Raw genomic sequence first — 25,460 nt, 5'->3', positions numbered from 1 at the left:
ACACAGGCGACAGAACAGATTCCTGCCTGAGTTTACAGTAGGCAGGTCCCCAGCCAGGAGACTAGGGTGAGCCGTGACACCAGCTCCCCAGACACCATGTGATAAATCATCTCACTCAATAAATCTTGGGTCACTCCTATAATGCTTTTTAATTTGGTCATCTATTCTATATTGTCTCTTTTAGCTCTTGTATTTTATGATTTGATGGCTTTATAATGTTCAAGACAATTCTCAGAGGGCACAGGGAGGACTAGATGAAAATGACATGGCAGGAACTATAAAATGATGGTGAATTAAAACAAAAAAAAGGGGAATTTTAAAAAAAGGCAAGGACATGACTGCTCCTAGGTATGGTGGAGAAGGTTTATTGTAGTTATGAAGAAGCACACAGTCAGAAGCAGGGACATCTGGGAGAGTTCAGAGTGATCAGGACCCTGAGCTGGGTGGGCCATGTGAGGGAGGGGAGAGAGGGGAGAGCCCTGAGAGTAAAGGGTAGACAAAAAAGTCAGGTAACCAAAATGGCTGGATTGAATAGGGAAGGGCAGAGGGCAGAAGGGCAGCCTAGCCTCTGGACTGGAGAAGTTTAGAGTAGGGGTCGGGTATGCCAGCCATCCCCTGTAACGGGTGGGGACTGAGAGATGCTGGGAGAATCTGGCAGCCAGGTTCACTTTTATACAGACAGGCTGTTTGAGGCATATAGCCTCCATGAGAGAAACCTCCAAGGGAACTTCTACATGAGTTAGCCCACCACTGTTTGTTATTTTGTACATGTTTTATAGAAAGGGAGGCAGATAGCTATGCATTGAAAGCTTAGCTTCTAGATGAATTCATTGACAACCTTCCAATTTAAGTTCAGAGTCCGCTGAGCGAAAGGCCATTAGACATTCCCAGGGCAGGTCTAGGATATGGAAATCACTATCCTAGGCTCTAATTCAAAGTGAACTCAGTGCCAATGCTCCTGTGACAGCCAGCCTGGTTCCCTGATCCAGTGAACGGAGCAACCGTTTGCAAGTAGATGCTCCCTAGGCATAGCCATCCCAGATCACCGACAACGTTGTGCAGGCGAGGGGGCCACACATGGCTCAGTTGCTGATCTGTGAAATCAAAGAGGTAGAATTAACTTCAGAAGTAAAGTCACCAATCTTTCTTTTTCTCTTTCCATTTTTCTCTCATATGTAAGGTCTGCCTGTGTGTGTGTGTGTGTGTGTGTGTGTGTGTGTGTGTTTATGCATGCCAGAACATGTGTCCATGCTCACCTGATCATGTGGAGGCCCAAGCTTAATGTTAGGAATGATCCCTTGCTGCTTTTCCATTTTAGTCCCTGACGCGGAGTCTTCCAGTTAAACCCAGAGTTTGCCGATATGGCTAATTTTTCTAAGCAGCTTACACTGGAGGTCCTCTATCTCTGGATTCCAGGCAGGCCGGCACACAGACCCCACATTTATGTGAGTTTCTGGAGATCTGAACTCTGGTCCTCATGTTTACAGCAATGTTATAACCACTTAGAAATCTTCTCAGCCCCCATCATGTTTTTTTTTTGTTGTTGTTGTTTGTTTTTGTCTTTTTTTTTTTTAATTAAGAATTGTATTAGACAGAGCTGTCAAGATGGCTTAGTGGCTGGAAATGCTATCAGACTTGAAGCTTGAGTTCAGTTCCCAGAACCCACACTGTAGAAGTATGCCAACTTTTGCAATTTATCTTCCTGTAACCTGTAACCAACCTGCTGGAAATAAATATTTTGTAAAGAGACATTTGTGTCTGTCACCAAGCTGTAAGGTGACTGAATTTATGAATCTCAGGAAACTAGAAATGCCTCCAACACCCCCAGGAATCTCCTGCTGCAAGAAGAAAAATGCTGAAGCCTGGTGTCCACGGGAGGGGACCTTCTCTCCCAGGAATAGATTTTACACAGTGATGAAACTTTGTCAGACCTCCTTACAGCCAAACTGAAGCCCAGACAATGACGGGTCAAGGGTGGGCAGGACCAGACCTTGACCAGGACTGCTCACATGTGCATATCTCTACCTTTTCATTTGAACTTTGATCTCATTTCAGGACCTTAATAATGGGCTTGAGGGGAGTCACTGAATTTCTTTATCCATCTGCCCAGGGTGGCCACATTGAATGCATCTCCTTCTTTTTGTTTCCTTACTGTTAATTTGTTATATAATTGGCCTCTTCATTTTTAGTGGCTGGACCTGAGGGCAGAGATTGTGGCCACAGTGTGTGAACATGAGGCGTGTGTGCTATGGTGTGCGGGTGTGCATGTGTGCGTCTGTACTCGCACAAACACACATTAAAATTTTAAATTATATCAGAACATATTAGTTATAGAAAATAACAGGTTTCATGACAAGATGTAAAATGCCTGCTCTTAATGGTGTTCTATACTAAATTACAACTCAGCACAATGGTAGGTTCTGGAAAGTTAACTAGCACAATGAAGTTAGGTACAATTACTATGTGCCAGGTGAAAATGAAAATATAGTAAGTACAGGGTGTGCTGGCTGGCCTCATGTCAACTTGATAAACATCCTGGAGTCATCTGAAAGGAGGGACTCTCAATTGAGAAGGTGCCTCCATAACATCCAGCTGTATGGCATTTTCTTAATTAGTGATTCATGGGGGAGGGCCCAGCCCCAGGTAGGTGGTGCTATCCTTGGGCTGGTGGTCCTGAGTTCTGTAAGAAATCAAGCTAAACAAGCCATGAGGAGCAAGCCAATTCACAACACCTCTCCATGGCCTCTGTATCAGCTCCTGGCTCGAAGCAATAGAAACCCAAAGACAAAAGGGCATTAAATCTAGTTATCTGTTTAGGCTATTTCAAATTTTTTGGTATTGTTGGGAATATATGAATCCTAGTTTGTTTTGTCCTTTTGTTGTTGTTGCTTGCTTTTTTGTTTGTGTTTTTTTTTTTTTGTTTGTTTGTTTTTTGCTTTTTTTTTTTTTCTTTTTAACAGAGTTTCTCTGTGTAAGTCCTGGCTGTCCTGGAACTTGCTTTGTAGACCAGGCTGGCCTCAAACTCATTGAGATCCACCTGCCTCTGCCTCCCGAATGCTTGGGTTAAAGGTGTGCGTCACCAGTCTGTTTTGTCCTATTCTTGTGTTAGGGAACATGAAGAGAAAAATTCCCAAAAGGCTTGAGTAAGTTGAATGGAATCTTTATTAATTGTTTCAAGTAGGTTAAGAAGAAGCAGCTTCTGATCACCAGTTTGTTCCAGATTTTAAGAACAAATATTTCTATATAAACAAATAAAAATAAATAATAAAAATGTGACTGTCAGGTCCCAAAGAAACTCAGCACAAATGGCTAATTGTAATGACTATTAGTATATATAAATATGCTAACTGTGGTGCTTATTAGCATATAGGAATTCTCAAGTACCTGAGACACAGCATCCTGGCTCCTCTCAGCTGTCTCATCCAACCCCACCCCTACCCTAAACCTCTCCACTCAGGGCCTTTGCTTCCCTTCCTCCAGCTTCTGATTTCTATAAAAACCTGCCATTTTGGCTATGGCCTTCTTGTCCTCTTGGTCCTAGGCTCCTCTCAGTCTTCTCTCCTCTCTCTCTCTCTCTTTCTCTCTCTCTTTTCTTTCTCTCTTATCTCCTCCCACCCCCCATGGTCTGATTCAGTCTGGATCCTTCCAGATGCTTCTGGCTGTTCTCTCCCTCTTATCTACAATAAACACCTCCTCCTCAGCCTTACCTTGGAGGAGTCATGTTCTCATTTGTGTCCAGTGACACATACAGAAGGCATCTTCAACAAAGTGTTTGCAGAAGTGGAGAGATAACAGTTAAGTAGCAGGCAGTTAACCTTCAGCTCAGAGTCATGCTCTATAGGAGTTTGTGGCTGGTCCAGAGAACAGCTCACCAAAGCCATTTAGGGCTGGGCTAAGAGAACAGAGGCTGGTTTTTACCCAAGATAGCTTTAGTGCTTAAAGTATTCTGAGGCACACTTTCATGAGATGGCATAACTTTAATGCAGTAGCTCCCTACATATTTTTTTGCTTATTCTAGTTATTATTATTATTTTAGATGCCTATTTGTTTTCTAATGAGAAAGAGAGGGTGTGGATTTAGGTGGGTGGAGAAGTGGGGAGGATTTGGGAGGGGTTAGGAGACAGGAAATTGTAATCAGAATATTACTATCTATACATAAAAAACAATTTTCTAGGTTTTTAAAAAAATAAACAGAATTTAAAAAACAAATTTTAAAACACATGAATTGTCCTTTAATAAGATCAAAAATGTTGAGCAGTACTCAGAGCCACCTGTGCAAGGTGGAGCAGGATCCGGGCTGCTCTTCCAAACCAAGGCTTTCCTAAGGTTCCGATCCAATGTTGGACTCTTCCTCCAGCCTCTACCCTCCACCAGTGAAATTTCTACTTTTAAAAGTTTACTCTGGAACAAGAGAAATGGTCTGCCCTGGAACGAGCCTCCTGATTGGTTATCCAATGTTTTCAGGTCCAAAGGAAACTCCAGTCCCCCAAACTCCAAAAGGCAGTCCAAATATCCAAAATTAGTTTAACCTGGACCACAGGAGGATTTCTTGCCGTTCAATAAAAGCCAGCATTCCTCTGGAACTTGTGAAACTGGTTCCCCACTACCAAGAGGGGTCATTTCCCTTTCCTCTGGCAGAAGGAACAAATGGCTACCTGTGAGTGCATATGAAAGCCCATGCAAGCCTCTGGCCCCTGCATATCACAAGGACTTGGTTCATATTGCAATGTCCTTGCTGGCATCTTAGCCCTTCTCATCCTCTCCTCTACCTAAACTCCCTCCCGTTCATGCCCCTCCCCCCAAGCCAGCTGCTCATCCTTCTTATACCTGGGCTATTTTCACTAGTCTCTGCTCCTGCTATCCATACACTGCTCTTCCTACTCTCTATTCCCTGCTCTTCTCTCCTCTTTCCCAGATAGCCCTGGCCATGTCCAGTCTGTTGGCCACTTTCAGTCTACTTCTTTCTCTCTCTGATCTGGATTCTTCCAGATGCCTCTGGATGGTCTCTCTCTCATATCCAAACAAACACTTTCCTTTAACTATACATCTTAGCAATTTCTTTACTATACCTCCCTTTTGTACACACAAGTGGTCAGCCCTGAAATCTTAATTACTGAGCCATCTCTCCAGGCCCAGCCCTGAAATCTTACACATACAAGTAACCCTAAACAGACTGAGAAGGTTGTATTTGTATGTTTATGAATAAATAAGTAATGACAACAAAGAAAAAAGAGGCCATGGATTTGAGAGGGAGCAAGGGAGGGACCTGGAAAGGGTTGGAGGAAGGAAAGGGAAGGGAGAGATGATGTAATTATCTCTTCATTTCAATAAATGAATCAATTTTTAAAAGAAAAATGTAGTGACTGCAAATCAATATAAATAAAGGTAAAAAGCCAATAAAACAGACTCCTTATTTAGTAATTTTGGTAAGTTGTCCCAATTCCTCAGAAACTCTTGGGTGTTGGGTTTGGATCTGAGCAGTCACACTGAGAGTCAAGTTCATCTTTCCCTTTCCGGAGATGTTATTTGTCCCTAGGATTAAACGCAACTTTCGCACATTTTATGAATAAGAAAGGTAAGTGGAGAGGTCCTTAGAGTCAGTTTGTGTGCTTTAATTCCTAATCTTCACTGTTTACTTGGCTTTGTCTCAGAATAGAGCTGTGACCATCCTGGAATTCAACCTCTGGGCAAGGTTCTTCCTGCTGCTACAGCTCTACACGACTGAACTCACTCAAAAGACAGCAGCTGGGAAGCTCCCTAAACCTGGGCATTTCTTCTACACACTCATTTTCTTCAGTGCAGATACCTCAAGCAAACATATGGAGACTCAGAGGCAGAGCTGGAAGCCGGCGACGTGGTTGTCTTTGGGAAGATACCACATTTCTGAGGAGTATGGCTTCCTTCTTCACAGTCCTCTGGTAAGGGTCATTGCATCCCAGCTGGCACGGTGTCTTGATTGCTTGATTTTACTTCGTGGGGGTTATTGTAAGGGTCAGTATAATACAAAATCACTATCGAGAGGAAGATGTTAGAAATGCCATCCTGTGATTCCCAGTAAACAGCATTGGCTGCTGCTGGGGATAGCACAAACAGCAATGTTTCCCCCGACGACTCCTTAAATACATCATAGTGAAGCCTGAAACATCAGAAGCAAAGATGCTGTCAGAGAGGAGTAACTACCAGGACGTGATGTAAGGGCATCATTCTACTGCAGGTGTAACACTGAATAATGGAATTGCCCCACTGTAGATCCACTTGGTTTTGAAACATTTGCCTGGCATCCCAGAGACTCCTAAGCAGTTAATGTGCTGAGCTCTGTGTTGGTACAAATTGTTTATCTTACTTGCAGGCCACACCAGAGACAATGGGAGACCTTCGGTGTTTTCAGAGCTGATAAAAAGATTAGACGGTATCGGGAATTTCTGAGATGAGGAAGGAACATTGGAAAACAAGCAGTCTCAACTTTCAACCCTACTGTGTTTGTTCCTTTTTGTCAGACGGTCTTTATCAGACCTGCTCCCATTAAATGTAGTCTGAGCTTAGAAGATGTGATCAGGCAAAGGGCTAGCGGCAAAGCCAAGCTCTTGGCATCTTTTAAAAATTGTTCATAAGTAACAAAGCCTGCTCAGTTAAAAGTCTAGGAATCCGAGGTAGCAACCTTTGTAACTGCTTATCAGCACCAACATCCTGCCTCCACCTAGTTCCTCTCTTACTCTTGTATAAAAAATATCAGGAACTCAAATACTTATTGCAAGGAGACTTCGTTTGCTCTGATTTGGACAGTGTATCGCTATGCAGCCTGGGCTGGCAACTTTCCTCAGCTTCCTTGGTTCTGGGATCTTTGCTGAGCTTTCACGCTCGATCTTTTACTGTTTCCAGAGGGATCAAACTGACAGGAGAACTAAGTTCTCTACAGAAAGCTGTCAGCTGTGACATCAGTCCCACCTCTGCAGTTTGGGATGGGGGTGGGGGGTGGGTGTGGGGTGTGGGGGGGTGGGGAGGTGAGGTATTTATTTGAACAGGGGTCTGTACTTTCAGGGCAAATCTCACAGCCTCCCTGCAGCTCTTTTTGGACAAAAAGCTAAAAAGAAGTCTGTACTCTGACAGGACAGCCTTCAACTTAGGGCTCCTGGCTCCTCCAAGCTCCATGTCACATAGGCCGTGCTAAACTAAAGCACCTGACAAGGCTTCCACATGCCCCACCAAGGTATTAAAAGTCAGATTTCTTTTTTGTTCTGGGAATTGATTTGAGAGTCCTTAGGGGATTTCCTGAGGGAGGGGCTCTGAAGGTTGTTTCACTAAAAGACTTCTCTTTGTGTCTGTGCTCTCTCTCTCTCTCTCTCTCTCTCTCTCTCTCTCCTTGGAAGGCAGGAGGATCACAAGCTCCAGGCCAGCCTGAGCTATGTAGCTAGACCCTGTGACCCTGTCTCAAAACAGAGACAACACCAAAAGTTCAACCAACCAAAGTGCCACAAAGCACTCTCCATTGTGTGTGCAAGGCTTCATTCCAGAACATCCCCATCCTTCCAAGCTCACAGGAGAGGAAGACACAGAGACACGCCCTTGGCATCACTAAGCATGTGGATGGAGTTTGGAAAGATAACACTGCATTCAGGGAAGCATCAGGTCAGGGTTTTCTGTCTCTTTCCTCTTTATAAATATTGGGACCAGAGAAAACACGATAACAACATCAAGTTCTCCTCCCATTGTTAGAAAGGATCTTTGTTGTTGCTTGGGGGATGGATAACTCTTAAAAGGAATCCCCAGTCTTGCTCACACCGAAAAGAAAAATTCCAGGATCCACCCCAGAAATGGCTTATATCCCAGTACTTTCAGTATGATTCTTTGTTTTTGTTTTAATTTTCTTTCATTCATGTGAGGGTTTTCTGGTAAAGGAGGAGGAAGGGACTTTGATTAGAATCAGGCCCTGGCTGACCCAAAGTGCAATACAGACTCAGCTCACCTGCACTGGACAAATAGTGTCACAACACACTGATCACTGGTTGGGCAGGAGTAGTGGGTGTGACCCAGTCCACTGCTCTAGGACCTTTTCTTCTCAGGCGGAGGGCTAATGTGAGGAGGGCTGCCTTTCACCAATATCTTCCAGGTGGTCCTTAGGGTCCTTAAAATAAGTATCTACCAGAAAATCTCACTAAAGAAACCATAGCTGGATAAGGAATGAGAGGGTACTCTGGCTTTGGGGAGGTAGACTGGCTAAGTTTTACATATCCTAACAGGATTTTTCTATAAATCAAAAATTTCCACTTTTCAGTGTCCCTGTGGAGAATCACTCCTCACATCTGTAAAAAAAAATACCACGAGAATTCTTTGATAAGACATCTGTCTTCTCTGTGTGCGCTGTTCTCAGGGAGAAGAGCAAAATCTATCTCTGCAGACAAAGACCATAAGGAAGTCAGTCTGCAGGAGAGGAGTCCCAGAGAGGAGGCAGCAAGTGGCTGGACTGCAGCAGAGCTCAGACCAACAATGCCAGGCTCTGGAAATTGATTTAACAGCCTTTGTAAACACAATGTGACTGCTCTCTGAGACATTTTCTCACACAGCATCGAGGGCTGGGCGAGTTAGAGCAGTGGTTCCTGAGTGAAGCCATTAGGAGAGTTTTAACAAATAACCCAAACGTTGAGTCCCATCCTGTTTATGCAGACTCTAGACTCTGGACTCTACCAGTAGATGGCTGCCTGAGAGGACAGGCTAGCCAAGCCAGCTATGAAGGAGTCCCCACCCAACAGGACCTCCTAGAAGGGCTGGGAAGTAGTTTTAAGTGCTAAAATAAAGGAAAGTAGATAAACTGATATGACTGCTCCATGGCATGGTTCAGGGGGAAGATTTGTATTGCAGATATGAGACAGAGAGCAGCCACAGGCATTGGAAGAGACGTGGCCAGCAAACTGGCATGGCTGGGGCTATCTGGAGAGATGGGAGAACAGCAGGGTATAGAGAGTAGGGAAAGAATAGGGAGAGGAACAGAACAGAACTGGGATTGAGGAGAATACAGCAAGAATAGCAGGGTCACAGGGAGAATGAGTAGTTGTGAGCTGGGGGCTGGAGTTAGGGTAGGGTAGGGGGTAAGAAGAGCTAGGATGCTAGCTAGCATGGACTTTGAAATGTATAAAAGGTACTTGTGATTCTGTAAAAAGAGGCTTTTCTGTCCCATCTGGTCCTATAGCCTCATTTAAAATAATCACTCAGAGGCTTAATGTTAATTACAAACCATTGTCTATTGTTCAGGCTTATTACTAACTAGCTCTTACAACTCAAGTCAACCCATTTCTATTAATCTATATTTTGCCACTTGGCTTCATGAAGTTACCTGTTAGTACATCTCATTGCTTCTGGCCCATGGCATCTGCCAGCAACTCCATCCTTCTCCTTGTATCTCTTGGATTTCCTGCCTGGCTCTATCCTGCCTTGCTAAAGGCCAAAGTGGCTTCTTTATTAACCAATGGTAATAAAACATAATTACAGCATACAGAATGGTTATACCATAGCAGGTACTAAAGGGGCCTGGCACCTCAGGGAGCCATTTGTTCCTTCTGCCAGAGGTAAGGGAAAGACTCCATTTGTCCATTTTGTAGAAGGGAACCAGTTTCACAAGTCCCTGAGGAATGCTGGCTTTTATCTAATCACCAGAAATTCTTCTGTAGACTATGTTGAGACCATCTTTGGACATTTGGACTGCCTTTTGGAGTCTGGGGACTTGGAGTTTCCTTTGGACTTGACAGAGAGGAGACATTGTACATGCTCCACTGGGGTAGACAGAAGGACTGACATAATGGCCATGAGGATGCCCTCCAGGAAAACAAATTTGTACCTTCTTCTTCAGAAGGAATTCTAAGCAGTTGGTTGAAGTATTGGGCCACACCTGGTTAGAAGAGAGGGTAGAAAATTAATTGCCACAGAAGGCTATACTTTTCACACAAGACAGAAAGGAAGAATTCTAACATTGCCTTGAAATGCAAGGTTATCATGTCTGGGGCACAGGTGACTAGGCAGACTGGGGATATGAAACACAATGAATATCCAGAGTAGATATAGAGACAAAGGGAGCAGACTGCATACTGGTTAACATTGGCCAAGATTGGAAAATGCACACGGAAATAAAGGAGAATGTAATGACTATGGGGTTTTTGTGCCAGTATTAAGGATCCAAAAAGATTGGAAAGACAGTGTGAAAACAGGCAGTTAACCATGAATGAAAACAAAGGAGAAAGAAAGAGGAAAAAAGGAAGGAAGGAAGAGAAGAAATGAAATAAAAAAGAAAGAACACAACTGGTCCTAGTTTTCAGTACCAGATGAATGGAAAAAAGATATAAAAAGAGAAGGACATGACAGCTTCTAGAGGTGTAGTGGAGGAGAAAGCTTGTTGTAGATAGAAGGGAGCTCACAGGGAGTGGCAGAGACATCTAGGAGAGTCCAGAGTAAGCCATGTGAGGAGAGGAGGAGGGGAAAGGAGGGGAGAGGAGGGGAGAGGAGGGGAGAGGAGGGAAGAGGAGGGGAGAGGAGGGGAGAGGAGGGGAGAGGAGGGGAGAGGAGGGGAGAGGAGGGGAGAGGAGGGGAGAGGAGGGGAGAATAGGGAAGCCAGGTGCAGCAGCCAGGAAACCCAAAAGGGAGTACTGGTAGCCAAAATGCTGGATTATATAGGAAAGGGAATCTAGGGAAAGGGCAGCCCAACTCCTGGGCTGGAGAATTTAGGGTAGGGGTGGGGTGTGCCAACTAGGAGGGCCTTTTAACAGGTAGGGACTGAGGGCTGCCAGGAAAACCTGGCAGCCAGGTCTGCTTTGATGTGTTAAATAGGCACCTCAGCCATTTATCCCAGGTTTGAAACCTAACAGTATTATGCTTTCTTATAGTTTATAAAATATCATGGTAACAAGATCACATGGTCCTAGGCCTGGAACCAACTTTCCTTCCTTTTACAATTGAACTTACTGACACTACATACTGTTAACCCTCTGGAAACAGCCATTGGCAATCATTGCCCTGAACAGTTGGTTGTTCCCAGCCCATTTCATTTTTCCCACCTTTGCCAGCTATAAAACGCTCTGGGTACCATCAGAGTGACTCACTAAGAGGGTGTTCTAGTTCGTTTTCTGGTTTCTGTGATAAAACACTAACTAAAGCAACTTTGGGAGGAATAGGTTTATTTGGGTTACAAGCCCCTATCACAATAGATGACCAAAGGACATCAGGCCAGAAGCTCAAGCAGGGCTCTGGATGCAAGAACTGAAGCAGAACTTGAAAGAGTGTCTCTCATTAGCTACTCTCCTGTTCAGCTATCCTGTTATACCTTCCAGGACCACCTGCCTAGGGGGTGACACTGCCCATTCCAATCACTAACAAAAAATGCCCCAAAGATTTGCTTAGCAGCCACTCTGATAGGAGCAAATCCTCTGTAGGTTTCCCTCTGACTTGTTTCAAATTGGCAAAAACTAATCAGCACAGATGGCATGCATAGTAGCAGATGCATTTAATCCCAGCACTCAGGAGACAAAGGCAGGTAGGTCTTTGTAAGTTTAAGGCCAGCTTGGTCTACAGAGTGAGTTCCAGGCCAGCCAGGGCTACATAGTAAAACCTTGTCTCAAAAAATAGAATAACAATAATAAATAAAATAAAAAAAAGAAATTAAGAAAATATAACATCGTGCCTGTGGATAAAATGCTTTATAAGACATTTGATTGTGTGTTAGCCTGGCAAACACATATGTCAACATCTTTTCTCAAAACAATAACACTCATGGGCTCTTTGAATTAAGTCCACTGTCTTGATTATTCAACACTAATGATTTAAGTATATTCTTGGCACACATTAAATATCATATGCAGCGCTTTGTAAAGGTTTGTGTTTTTTTTAAGTTTAATTTGAAAGATAAATAAACATAAGTCAGGGCATTTACTAAGAAAAGAAATGTGAGACTGTGTGTCATGGTTTGCACCTGAAATCCCAGCATTCCGGGTAAGAGTCTCCCTCTTGACTCTTCCTGCTGCTTATTGATCCAGATGTTGAACTATTGGCTCTTTCTCCAGCAACATGTCTGTGTGTATGTCACCGTGATTTCTGTTGTGATGATAATGGACTAAACCTCGGAATTTGTAAGCCAGCCCCAATTAAATGTTTTCCTTTGTAAGAGTTACTTTGGGCAGGATGTCTCTTCACAGCAATAGAACACTGACTAAGACAGTGTATGTAACTTATACTTTGTTCTAATCACCTTCAGGAAAAATAAAACTGGAAAATATATATATGAGCAGTGCGAGTCTCCAAAACCAAAAATGAAAGAGAAAGAGGCGTGAAGAGAGAGCAAGAAAGGCTAAAGAGTTAATTATCTCTGCTCATGGAATGAAAGATAACTTCCACCCACTCTTTAATTCATACCCCTTCCCTCTCCTGTGTGTTTATTCTGGACAAATACTGGAAAGTTTCCGTGAACTTTGTATTAGAAGAGGTTTGACCTGACCACCAAACACATGTACCACACAGGGAGAGGTAACCTCTCTGAGCCTTAGCCTCCTGTTCAGTTACTTTTCCTGATGCTGTGATAAAATGTCCTGAAAAAAGGAACAGAATGGAGAAAGAGTTCCTTTTGGTTCACAGTTCAAAAGTACAGTTCATTATGAGGGGAAGCCATGGGTGGCTGAGCTTGAGGCATCGGACCTTGTTGGGTCCACGGCAAAGAAGCAGAGAGAGGTAAAGGCTATCCTAGTTGGCTCTCTCTGTGTGGTTAAGTCTAGGATCCCAGCCTGTGGAATGGTGCCACCTACTCTTGAGGCAGGTCTTCACCTCATTTAATCTAGATGACCCTCTCACAACTGTGCCCGAGGCTTGTCTTCCCTGTGATTCCAGACTCTGTCAAACTGACAATCGCTGCTTTACATCCGTGTTTCATTGTGGGAATCATGAAGTAGGAGTCCCATAACACAAACACAGATGGATTAAAGGCAAGCATCAGTAGGAAGATTAGAAATACTTCAAAGAAATGGCTTTGGGAAGAGAGAAACTCACCGAGCCTAACTTTAGACTAGGAAAATAAATGAAATATAGGTAAGTTTGACTATTACATTAGGAATATCTATTTAAAATGCACACAAAATCCACTGACTGACTGGGCATGACAGTGCAGGGCTGTAACCACAGGCTAGGAGGCTAAGGCAGGGAGAATTCCCCTGAGTGTATCCCCTGGCTAGTACACATACAGGGTTTCAGTCTAGCCTGGACTACATGGTGAAGTTTTGTTTCAAAACAAAAGAAAGAAAGAAGAAATTCCATAGACAAAAAGCTTGTGAAAAGAGTTTTGAACTTGCAGATAACTAAAATTTTAAAACTAGAATAGTAACAAATTGATAATGATCTGGGTGTTGCATAGGTCATATAACATACTAGGAAAAACACAAAGCAAACTGGAACCTTCCAAGTGTTGTCATTCCAGATTGGAGAGTAAGAACGGGATTGCTCTTATTGTCCACTTTAGAGAGTAGCAATTTTGACCCAAAAGACCATATCCTTTTTTCCTCTAGCAATTGGGAAGCCACTAGCAAAGCAGAATAGCAGCTGAGTACCAAAAACTTGTGTTCTTGGCAGAGAATGGGAGACGTGGGAGGTAAACCCACAAGTTAACTTCATGATCTGTTATGGTTACAGGCATAGGATCAAAGAGGTTGGGGGGTCATGGATAGGCTAATAACTGGAGGCATATTCAAGTATTTTATGAGACTAGATTGGAGATTTCCCAGGAATTTCACAAACATCTTTTATCTCTTTTTCAATTCTTTTTTTAAAAATTCACTTATTTATTTTAGTGTGTGTGTGTGTGTGTGTGTGTGTGTGTGTGTGTGTGTGAGAGAGAGAGAGAGAGAGAGAGAGAGAGAGAGAGAGAGAGAGAGAGGGAAACCAGCAGGCAGGGAGACAGATGGACACACACACAAACACACCCCCCACAGAATGAATACAGAAGCCACAGTAGACTTCTGAAGGTCCATAAACAACCAGCTCAGTAATTGGTTCTCTCCTGTCACCTTGTGGGATCTGGGATGAACTCAGGTCTTCAATCCTACCTGTGGAGGCCTCTATCTTGCCTTTTTGGTACATTTTATGGCTCTTTCTGGCCATCCCTATAGCAACTGTTAGCTGTGTGATACCAAAGTGTCATGGAACACTCAATGTAGAATTTACTATAATGAAGTTAGAGGTGTTGTTTAGTAGCCACTCTGGCCCTTTATCTGAGACCCAGCTAGTTTTGACCAATCTACCTGAAGAGCCACCTCTGGCTTGCAGCTTTCTTATTATAAAAAAGAAGCCAAGTAAGAGCTGGGCAGAAGTCCTCTAGGTCAGCTAGATAGCACCGATGATTCTCTTCTGTCCTCCGCTCTCAAAGCAGTCTTCTTCTGTTTGTTTGTCTTTTTAATTAATTATTTATTTGTTGCTGTTGTTCTACATGCTAGGCAGGTGCTTTCCAATGAGCTAACTCTTCCCACGATGCCCAGTCTCATATAGATGTTAGGTTTGAGTCAGGGGCTAAGCAGACCACATTCGACGTTATCTTAAAAGGTACTAGTATGCCCCACCACGGGGAATTTGTAGGTCTCTGACAAGCTTCCAGGGCCCCTGTGAACTTCAGAAAATGCCAAGTCCCAGAGGCCCCAAAGCTCTCTATTATCACCTGCCCATAGCCCTCACAGTTGATTCTGGGCTCCCTCATGCTACGTGGAGGAGTAAAACAGTCTGTCTGAGTTTGTAAGACAAATTCCCTAGACAACCAGACTTGAGAGGAGTGACTGGTGTCTAAGAACGGAGAGACCTCAGACCTCAGACATCAAAGAGCCAAGGCACATCCCTCAGGGAGGAAAAAGATTAGTCAATTAACTAAACGAATGCAACTGGTATGGTATGAACGGACATCAAAGAAGAAGCCTGCTGCCTATGAGACTTTCGCCTGCCGCCATTGCCTCCAGCACTGAAGCATGAAATCTCACAATGAAGAGTAACTAACACAATTCTATGCTTTTTTTCAGTCTCTAGTGGAGAGCTGGAGGACAGTGTGCACTTTAAGTGAGTTGTAGCGCTGTACAAGAGCAATCTCCTGGGTAAGGGTTGATGAAACCCAGGAGCCTAGCGATGTAGAAAAATCTTTCAAACCTGTCTTCCCCATCTGGATAACTTGCAAGGCTTGGTCCCTGACAATGGCTGTCAAACTCAGGCTGTGTCAGCATTACCTGGCGGGTAGCTGTCTTCAGGGTTCTACCAGAGTGCTGGCTTCACTATGTCTGGGGTGAGGGCCAAGAGTCTGTGAATTGAACAGTTCCCAAGGAGTACATGTGGACATTGACCACACTTGGATGGCTCTGTGGCTGTGTTTGTTTGTGAGTTTTACAGGAGTCCAAACATGAGGCACTGGAAATCAATAAGGACAATATTCCTCTGGGATCTAATGGGAAAAAATAAACTAAGATTTCTCACATAAACAAGGAAAACAGAATCCAGTCAGTCTTAATTTAACTCAGAGTGGGGGACTCCTTATTTAGGTACCAAAGAAGGAAAGGGACAGATGCCAGTTAGTGACAGCTTTTCTTCAATCCTGCCTACTCTAGGGGCATCTGAGTCCTCATGACCTCACATGTTTGTTTTTCTATTTCAAAGTAAACAGGAGATATGCTAGTCTGTTTTAAAATATACAATCACACAGGTGAGATGAAATAAGTTGCCATTCACAGATACATCAGGATAAATCTGTCTGTCTGTCTATCTATCTATCTATCTATCTATCTATCTATCTATCTATCTATCCATCCATCCATCCATCTCTATACACCATCTATAGCTCATCTATCTCCCTCCCATTGCTCCTCTTACAGCAGCAGACTATGAACTGCTCACTGCACTTACTTTAGACCTCTGTGAAAGCAGGTTCCCTTTCACTAATATTGCTCCTAAAAAGTCCATCCACTGTTCCCACAGTTCCCTAGCACAGGAGCAACTGAGCCCAGCTTCTAAGATCCTAACCTCAACAACAACAGCATCAACAAAAATCAGAGAAACTAGCATGTACTTCCCTGTGTTGCTGTTGGGTAGCCTTACACTTAACTCTATAATGATGACTTTGACCTTCTGATTACCTCCTTTCAAAAAATTCTCTTAAGTTTTGACTTCCACATGTGGTCTTTCTCTATGGCTCACTGAACTTCTAGAACTTTCTTTTTTATCTGTGCCAATGGAGTCAATTACTGTACCTGCCTTGTAAATATTCCCCAGTGTGCTAATCTAGACTTTCTTCTTGTTTCAGTTTGCATAAGCTTCAGAAACTCTAGCCACACAATCTGATTTCCCTTTTTAGTGACTTTCCTTCTGAACCTTACACTTCTTGGCACATAGCTTTAATTTCAGCAGATGTGTATGTGTAGGCTCAACCCATTCCATTGAGAACTAGCCTTTTTTTTTTTTTTTTTGCCTACTCTGCCTTCTACTTGCATTTCTTATTTCTTATTTGTGTTTTCACCCATCATACAATCACTCGAGTCATAACACAGCTGTGGGCTTCATTCCATTTCTTGGTAACCACGCATTGACTTGGATAACCTGTTCACTAAGAAGCCACGGGCTCCATCCAGGTTTGGCAAACATTTTCTGAAAGGCCAAATAAACTTTGTTTGCATCGCATGCAGCTTTTTGCTGCAATCTCCCAGCTCTACTGCTTCCATTCAAAAGCTGCCATAGACAAATGGGAGTGGGTGGATTTCAGTACAAATTCATAGAAATAGGATGCTCAAGCCTGTAATTGCAGCTGTGTTTGCGGCTGAAGCAGGAGGATCACAAGCTCAATGGCAACTCACAGAGACAGTCTCAAAATAAAAGATGAAACTATAGCCTTGGAGACTTATGTCTACAGCCCAGTACCTGGGAGGCAGAGGCAGAGGATTGTGAGTTCAAAGTCAGCCTGTGCTACCTAGCAAAACTCTGTCTCAAAAGACTAAAAATACAAGAAGAAAAATGAAGGAATGAAGAAGTCACTTTTGGACTTCAAAGCCAGGCCCTATTTTTGTGTGTATCTGACTATTCCTTTCTCATTCCCATAGCAGGTGAGAGAATTAACCACTTCCCTTCTCAGAGGAGCCGAAAGTTCATACAACAACACATGAAGCATGTGGTTTTACATCAGGACCTGTTTGCCTGTACTTCCTTCCCCCTTACTATATGATACGAGCACAAGTTCTGTATTCTAGTCATCTGCATGTAGGTGTAGCAAGTCTAGCCTAAGGCCAGGCTTGTAGGGAGCTCTGTTTGCACCCCTGGGCTGACTTGAATTCCCCTGAAGAGTATTCCAAAGCTGCTTTCCAGAGAGATCTAAAATACTGACTCTTTCTATTTGAAATGCAGAAAGAACTTCCTGATCAGTACAGACCTTGGATGGAGATTGCCAACAAACTTGCTCACTTAATTGAGAGCCACCAGCTCCGGGACCATGTGTACAAGGTACATTGTTTTGTTCTCTTTACGCCACTCCCCTTGCCTCCCTCCATCCATCTTCATAGCCCTTCCTTCTCAGCTTTGTGGGGGTGGGAAGTTGACCTGGCAAGAGGAACTGATCACTGCCACGGAGACTGTCATCTTTGTCAGAGTGAGCAAATACTGGAGATGATGACTTCTTGGTCCTGGGAAAATTGGAGCCACCTCCAATTTTTAGTAAGGCATACTAGAAAAATATATTTTGATTCAGGAATTTCGTAGTAAGCATGAGGGCGCCTCATAATCTCACTTCCTTCTTTGATGAATGGAGGAAGTTCTCATCTCATAGCTGTGAGCATTAATGGCTTTCACAAGGACCCTTTCACAGTTCCTGCCACATAACAACATCCACTATCTGGGTATGACTTCCCATTTTCATCTCTGTCTGTCAGAAAAAGCTACAGGATTTCAGGGTTACAAGAAGGCCTTTCAGGACTTTCTTTGCTGTTGTTTAATGTCTAATTATGAATTGATTAAAAAATATTCATCGAGTGGCCTTCACAAGATATTCAGAGATCAGGACAGGCAGCTGGCCCCAGTAACACCCTATATAAATAGTCCCCCTTCAAAAACACCCATTGAGGCTGAAGACTGAAACTGACCCATGTAAGAAAGTACAACCCAAAGAGTTATTTTATTTTATTTTTGCACAAAATACATGCACAGCCTGCCAAGGAAGGGCTCACAGAAGTGATTTGTGCCCACTGTTGATACATCACACTAACAAAAACATCAAAGGGAGAAAATAAGATGGAGAACAATCTAAGAAAAGAACTAATGCTGACCAATCACATTCCATTATGCATAAAAACAAATGTCCTGTCTTATGCATATCCATCTTCCTAGACTTTGTATCAGTAAGCTCAAGAAGTGTTACACACAAGTACCCAATGTGTGTCAGAAACACGCAGCACCTCAGTGTTGAAGTCAGCAGGGTAGCAGGGCTGGTTTGAAGAGCCCTAGAATATTTACTGAGTTATGAGAAAAGAATATTGAGGTTAAATTTTCCAGGTTAAATACATAATCAAATAGTGTCCTATAATATTTGGTTAAATACACAATCCAATAATGTCCTTAGGAGTCAGTGTACTCACAAACATCAGTGTTATAATTTCCACTCAATAGAAATAATTGGCAGCTCAAAAGTGTAATTAACACACCATCACAGACAGTGGGCCAGCACACTAAATTGCTGATGTCAGTTCTAATCCATAGGTGGTATGGATGCCAAAGACCATTTCCTGATTTTAAAGTACACACACACACTTGGTATGCACAGATATACATGTGCCTGACATTTTACAGCCAATTTTAATGACTGTAAGTTTAACAGGTGCTTTTGAAAGAGACACCATTATCGAGAATCCAGCTGGACAGTGAGAACTGTAAATAAGGCAACTGAATGGTAGACTTTCTTTAACATCAGCAAACCAATGTGGAACAGCCTTTCCAAGAAACAAATGCTAGGAAAAGGAATAATGAAAATAAACGTGTGTGTGTGTGTGTGTGTGTGTGTGTGTGAAGCAACCTGTGGTTTCTCCCCCCTCAAAACACACACACACACACACACACATACACACACGAAAATGTCACAGTAAAACTCATTTCTTTGTGCTCTAAACAAATCTGAAACAAGAGCAGAGCTGAACTTGAAAAAGAAAACGAACTATGGAAAATTCCAGCATGTGTGGCCACTACATTCATCCCCGGAGGATAAGGAATGTGTGGCATTCTCCCTAACCACCTGAAGCCTTTTGTAAAGCAAAGGGATTAACTACAAAGTCCTTTCCGGTCCTTATGGTGGATTTTTGAGTCATATGTATGTTTAGAAGGTGAGGCTAGCAACCCTGACATGTTCAGAAAACACCCCCCCCCCCCAGTGGACCTTGTTCCTTTTATATCTAGGTGTCCTTCCTGTAGGTGACCTTCCTCAACACCTGAGATGTGGCCAAGGACAAAGTGAGAAGACAAGGAATAGATTTTCAAGAGTCTGAAAGACTTCTATAGTGATTACATGTTAAAATACATTTTATTTATTGACCCAGCAAAGCACATCATCAGAACTAATTTTACTTCTTTGTTGCTTGGAAAAACTATGGCTACTGGGAAATTTCAAACAAAACCTGTGACTCATGATTCAAGTGAGCATAGCTGTGGCCAGCCCTCAGGATCGCTTCATTCCTTCCCGACTCTGTGACCGAAGCAAATGCCCTGCGACAGTTTTGTCCTTTGGCTTCTGCTTGGGTCTTCAGCATCAAATTTCAGACTCTCTATTAAATTAAAGGTCTTGTAGCAAGTACCAGGTAACTACTGTCATCATGGGCTGCGCCATCACAGCCACAGGCAGATCCTGCCCCCTAGCGACACGAGGAGGGAGGAAGGGCTCTGCGCCCCATCTGCTAGTATGCTCCAGCTCACCCCTAGGAAGCCAGTGTCCCCAGGAGCTTCAAATGGCGCCTCCCCTCTGAGACGCCTGTGGAGCAAAGGGAGTGAAGCCCGGAGTGCCAAAGCCATGAACTGACGTCAGCTGGGCAGGACAGGGAAGCTGGTGTGGCTAGGCTGCCTACTGGCGCTGTTTTGCAGGGTGACCTTTCGGTGCCACCAGAAGCTGTGGTTTCCCACAGGACAAGGTGGGGACGGAGCTGGGTGGAAAGCCCCGTGACCTCATTTGTCTGGGCTGTGGGTGATTTACTAGGGCCCCAGGAAGCCTTACACCCAGTTGACCCATGGTTTTGCAGAGAGTTTACATCCCTGAGCCCATGGGATTTTACTCTTTTCATAGCTATTACAAGATTAAATGGTTGGAGAAGCTGGGCTCCAGCAGGTATGATGGGGCCAGTATGGAGGTCCTCTTATCTCAACCTCTATGCTTACTCTGGGACTCTCAATGCAATAGATGGAAACCAGGGCCTGGCCAAAACTGGACACAACCTCGGTGCTGGACCACATGGCATCTCCCACGCTGCTTCACTCTAAGAGCTGGGCTAAGTGGGTATGCATGAAGACACTTAGATGTCTGCTGAAAGCCAAGCAGGGTCCTGGTATCTGCGGGACACCCAAGGCATGGGCCCCCTGTCTTAGTCCCCACCCCCTTTAGATTTTAAACTGCTGATCTTAACTTCTCTTCAGTAGATGCCCCTCCTGGACTGCAGGTTCCTAACAGGTCACCGCGAGCAACGCCTGGCACACCTGGTGCTGGCCGCTATCACCATGGGATTCGTCTGGCAAGAAGGGGAGACCCAACCACAAAAGGTGAAGGGCTAGGAAAGGCCTATCAGATGATCCTGGGGTCCCTGCACCAAGAATCAAGTCACCAGCCACAGGTTCCACTGCCCAGTCTCCAAAAATCAGAAGGCCAGGAAAGGGTTAGGATTTTTTTCCCCTTGCTTGCAGAGCTGATTTTCTTTTAAACTAATGGCCAATTCCAAAGGCTCTCAATACTCCCATTCCAATAATGTGTGACAGCTTCCTTAGATCTGGGAACTCATAAAACATCCCGAAGAATTTTATAATTCTAAATACGTCAGTTACCTTGATTTTCATAATCACTCTGTTGCACAGACACCTGGGGAGCTGTCCCAAGTTCAAGGTCAACAGTGGGAAGGCCAGAGTATCTTGATTGTATGGAAGTATCTGGCTTTCCCCCAGTGACACATAGAGATGTGAACACTGCTTTTTCCCTTAATACAGCTTTCTGCCAAGCCTGCTGTTCATCAACCCTCTATCTAACTCTGTGTGACTTTCACGTTTCACTCTGTACCTGTTCTCAACCCATGAAGGAAACTAATATTGTTGTAAAAAAAAAATAAAAAAGCAGCACTCGAGAGACAGATGCCACAAGCCACAAGATAGGATTCAAGCAGAGGGTTTTTTATTTTTATTCTTTTTTTCAATTAGGGAAAGGGATCATAAAAGGGGAAAGGGGAGAGGAAAGTCCAGCCTTCAGAGATAGGAGGATAGGAGTAGCAGGAGAGAAGAGAGAGGAAAGAGGGGGAGAAAGAGAGAGAGAGAGAGAGAGAGAGAGAGAGAGAGAGAGAGAGAGAGAGAGCAGAACATAGAGAGGGAGAGGAAGAAAGAGAGAAGGATGGGAGGTAAAGGACCCTCTAAAAGGGAACACAGTGAATGTGCACAGGTGGTGCTCCTAGTGGCTGCAGCTGAGGGTGTGTCCTGTCAGAACCCCAAGGACAGGCCAGACAGATGCCTGAATGCTACAAATATCACCTTTCATTTCTTTCTTTTTTTTTAACAATCTTTTAATTTTATTTAATTATTTTCTTTCTTTGAGTCAAGGTCTTACAAAGTGGCCCCAAACAGTCTCCAGTCCAAGGTGTTCTTAAATTAATGATCTTCTTGCCTCTACCTTCCAAGTGCTGGGATTCCGGGCATGGGTTGCCCTGCCAGCCATGAGTTCCTTCTTTTTGTTATGCTTGTTGAGAGTGCTGGGATGGAGTCCAGGACCTGTGCGTGCTAGGTTAATACTCCGTCATTCAACAGGATCTCCAGCTATTTCCTTTTCCCCTTTTCTAAGTTTCTCTTTCCCAGAAAGCAAGGTCTTGCTTATCCCAGAACTACCCAGTTGCATGAGAAACCTGAGCTATGCTTTCCCAGGCTCATTGTCCCATGTGTAAATACCAGAGACGGGGAAGAAAGGACACCACAATGCTCTTTCAGATTCCAACACCATAGCATATTGTATCTCACCTTCAAAACTCAAGTGTCTAATGTTTGATGTTGGAAAGTTTAAATAAAACCTTGGCCAGTGACAACATCTTAACGAGTTCCCTTGCTGTATATACCCTAAACAACTCTCCTGAATTATGAGGAGGGCTAGAGAAGGGTGAGGGAAGCAATGTCCAGCCCCCAAGACCACTCCGAACTCATCACCCCTTTCTCTTGTAAGCCTTCCCTGACCCCCAGCTACCAGTCACCTCCCCATCCTTCTACCTTCCCCAGCCCCTGCCTTTCACAGAGGCTTGCCGCAGAGTCCCATGCTCTGCAGTGGCTCCCTACCTAACACACATGCTATCCCAGCTCCGAGGAAGAGGAATGGCAGATGCATGTCTTTAAAATGTTTTCAGTCCCAGGCTGGGGAGATGCTCAGTGGGCAAATCGCTTCTAAGCAGGCCTGGCACTGGAGCCAAGGTTCCCCAAAACCTACAAGAAAGCTGGTGTAGGCAGCAGTAAACAGGAGGTCACCTTGTCTCAAACAAGGTGGAAGGTAAGGTCAGCACTTGAAGTTATCCACTGACTCCCACACACTCAGCTTGGCAAGAATGTGCCTACATTCCCCTCTCTCTGTCTCTCTGTCTGCCTACCCCCCTCCACACCTCTCTAGTTCTCTATTTCTACATCTCCGTTTCTATAACTATGCCTGCTCTCTCTCTCTCTCTCTCTCTCTCTCTCTCTCTCTCTCTCTCTCTCTCTCTCTGTATGTGTGTGTATACATATATTAGTTATAATCTATAGTCTCTCTAGAGAACAATTTACACTTAGTCCTCAGTTTGCATTAAACGTTTTGGTGACACTCTACTTTGTACAGTTTTCAGAGGTTCTGTGCATTGTGTGTACATTTCCGATTTTTGCACCTCTTGCAAAATGTGTTCTCATAAACAGTATTCCCATTGGGTATCTCTCGGGAAGCGTGTGCAGGGTACAGGTGTGGACCACTCTGGGAACTCAAGCTTGGTCTCTGGGTCACTTATCACAGGCAATCATGGTGATTTTCCTCAGCCAACAGAATATTGTCTGGATTCCTGTCCTAAAGGTGCTGCCCAGAAGTCTTGCCATTCCTTTTGTTGAAGTCTCCAGAAAGTTGGGGCTCCCTCCTATCCTGGTCCACTCTGATCTGGTGCTGACAAACTGGACCAAAAGGAACCCAGAAGGGTAAGGAGAGAAAGGATTCTTCAGATATCAACAGATGAAGAGGCAGGAATGGGAGGACCCAGAACTTCACTTCACCTGTCTCCAAACACACACACACACACACACACACACACACACACACACACACACACACACAGGCTTAGGGCTGTTTTATAATGAGCTGTGTGTTCACATTCACCCTTTGCTTTACAGTGGGAGTGAATACACACATTTAAGCTGACGACATTTCTTCTTTGTGACCTCTAAGCACATTGGCCTCAGACATTTTTCCTTGTTGCTTCCACTTCACATCTGGATTTCTGAGTTTCAGCCTCCTGCGCTGTTTCTTATCAGCATGTGGGGTCCTCCCCTTTTTGCCCTCCATTCAAGTCAGGTTTAGGACTGGGTGTCGGGGAGTGTTCAATATGGTTATGAATGAATGACTCTAGGTATGTGGGATTCTGATGTACGCGCTAATTCCTCCTAGTTGACACCATTTCACAGTTGAGCCAGGCATAGAAGCATTTGTCTACTGACTTAAACAAACAAGGAATCCATGGAAACTTCATTTTCCCAGCCAAACTTGTTTCAGGTTGTAGACACAAGGCAGCATTTGCTTTTGTGATAAATTAAAACCACAAAGGGCAAGCTGAGGCTGCATATAAAGAGACCTTCCTTGGCATGATGGCTGTAGGTAGCAGTGGCTCAATCTTTGACCAGTTATACAGTGATAAAAAGTTGGTATGCATTGAAGGCTATTGAATCCAGCTTAGAGTTGGAATGGGTGAGATAATAAATACGTGTGCATGGATTATTGTGATGACTGCACTGTGATGACTAAGCTGGGTTTATGGTTCAAGGGAAAAGGAGAAAGGAAGTTTAAAAGGGAATGTGTCTGCTCTGGGGTGAGAAAGTGGAAAACAACCACGAGAAGTTAGTGTCCCAGCAAGTGAGGTGCAGGGCCCAGAGATGGAGGTACAGGCCCCAGGGCTCCCCAAGCATTTTTTGGGTGAATGTACTCCTGACATCTTTTAAGATGCCTACACAGAGCTTAGTGCTTTGCAGAAATGAAAGAAATAGAAGCAAAACACTCCCAAAGCAACTCAGTATTGAGACAAATTAGCACATGATGGATGTCAAAGAGCAACAGCATCTTTAGAATTCCAGGACAGCAGCAGGGAAAGTCCTAACAAGTGAGCAGGATTACAGTAACTAAGGTGGGTCTTGGGGTGAATGGCAGATGAAGAGCAGCAAGAATGAGTGTGTTCCTACACACAGACTTTGGGCTGTGAACTGAGACCTGGTTCTCACTGTCACTCAGTGGCTCATTGTCCAATCACAACCCAAGGTGTTCTAGGCCTCTGTGTGTGTGTGTGTGTGTGTGTGTGTGTGTGTGTACTAACATGTATGCATGCTTGGCCATTGTAAATGAGTGTGTGAGCCTGGGTACCAGGGACCCTAGAAATCATTTCTGGTTACCAACTGAGTTGTTCTTTTCTTTTTTATCTTTGTCTTTGCCAATCACTGACATGTGACCAGACCATGGGAAATCAGGTAAGATGTCCTTTTAGAGTCACTGCTACCTTTGTAGGCTTTTGATAGAACAAGAGGGGAAGTGTGTCAAGTTCTGTGGATAGCATAAATTCCCAAAACTCAAAAGTCCCAGCATTAGCAACCTTGTAGGAGTGAGGGAACTGATCTTTCTTAACCACATGCCCCTGTCAGTTTACAATAAAAAGTGCAGCATAAGAAAACAATAAACTGTAACTCTGTCACGGAGCCTAACAGTCTCACGGGGCTTTCTAATCACTGTATAACATCTTCGAAAGGCCAGGGGCAGGCAGGCCACAGTGACAGGAGAGTCACCTTGAAATCCCTTGTCATCTGGCAGACTGGGGCCCTTTTGAGTAGGTCTAGCCTACAGTCAAAGGCTCCGGCTTCCTCGTGGAGCAAAGCTGTCAGGGAAGCCACTTTTGTACCCTGTGCACATCCCCCTCCACCCTGTGAAGGGAGCAGGTGGGAGGGGTAAAGGCATCATTCCCCAGGCTAACACATATCTACTGGGCCAATGGCGCCTCATGACTCCC

General features: G+C 44.1%; 1 protein-coding gene across 1 annotated transcript in view; it reads left to right on the top strand.

Moving 5' to 3' along the window:
* The first annotated feature begins 5,802 nt into the window (after window positions 1–5,802).
* Window positions 5,803–25,460, top strand: part of Ido2 (indoleamine 2,3-dioxygenase 2) — a 32,413-nt gene continuing 12,755 nt past the window's right edge. Inside the window, exons 1-5 of the mRNA XM_051182177.1 lie at window positions 5,803–5,918; window positions 17,383–17,478; window positions 20,644–20,763; window positions 23,276–23,394; window positions 24,913–24,927. Of these exons, the coding sequence (XP_051038134.1) occupies window positions 5,820–5,918; window positions 17,383–17,478; window positions 20,644–20,763; window positions 23,276–23,394; window positions 24,913–24,927 (449 nt within the window). The 5' untranslated portion in view covers window positions 5,803–5,819. The remainder of the gene's footprint in view (window positions 5,919–17,382; window positions 17,479–20,643; window positions 20,764–23,275; window positions 23,395–24,912; window positions 24,928–25,460) is intronic.

The sequence above is a fragment of the Phodopus roborovskii genome, unplaced genomic scaffold (assembly GCF_943737965.1).
Source record: "Phodopus roborovskii unplaced genomic scaffold, PHOROB, whole genome shotgun sequence".
NCBI classification, from domain to species: domain Eukaryota; kingdom Metazoa; phylum Chordata; class Mammalia; order Rodentia; family Cricetidae; genus Phodopus; species Phodopus roborovskii.
The sequence above is the reverse complement of the archived record's forward strand: the minus strand, read 5'-3'. Positions and strand labels throughout refer to the sequence as shown.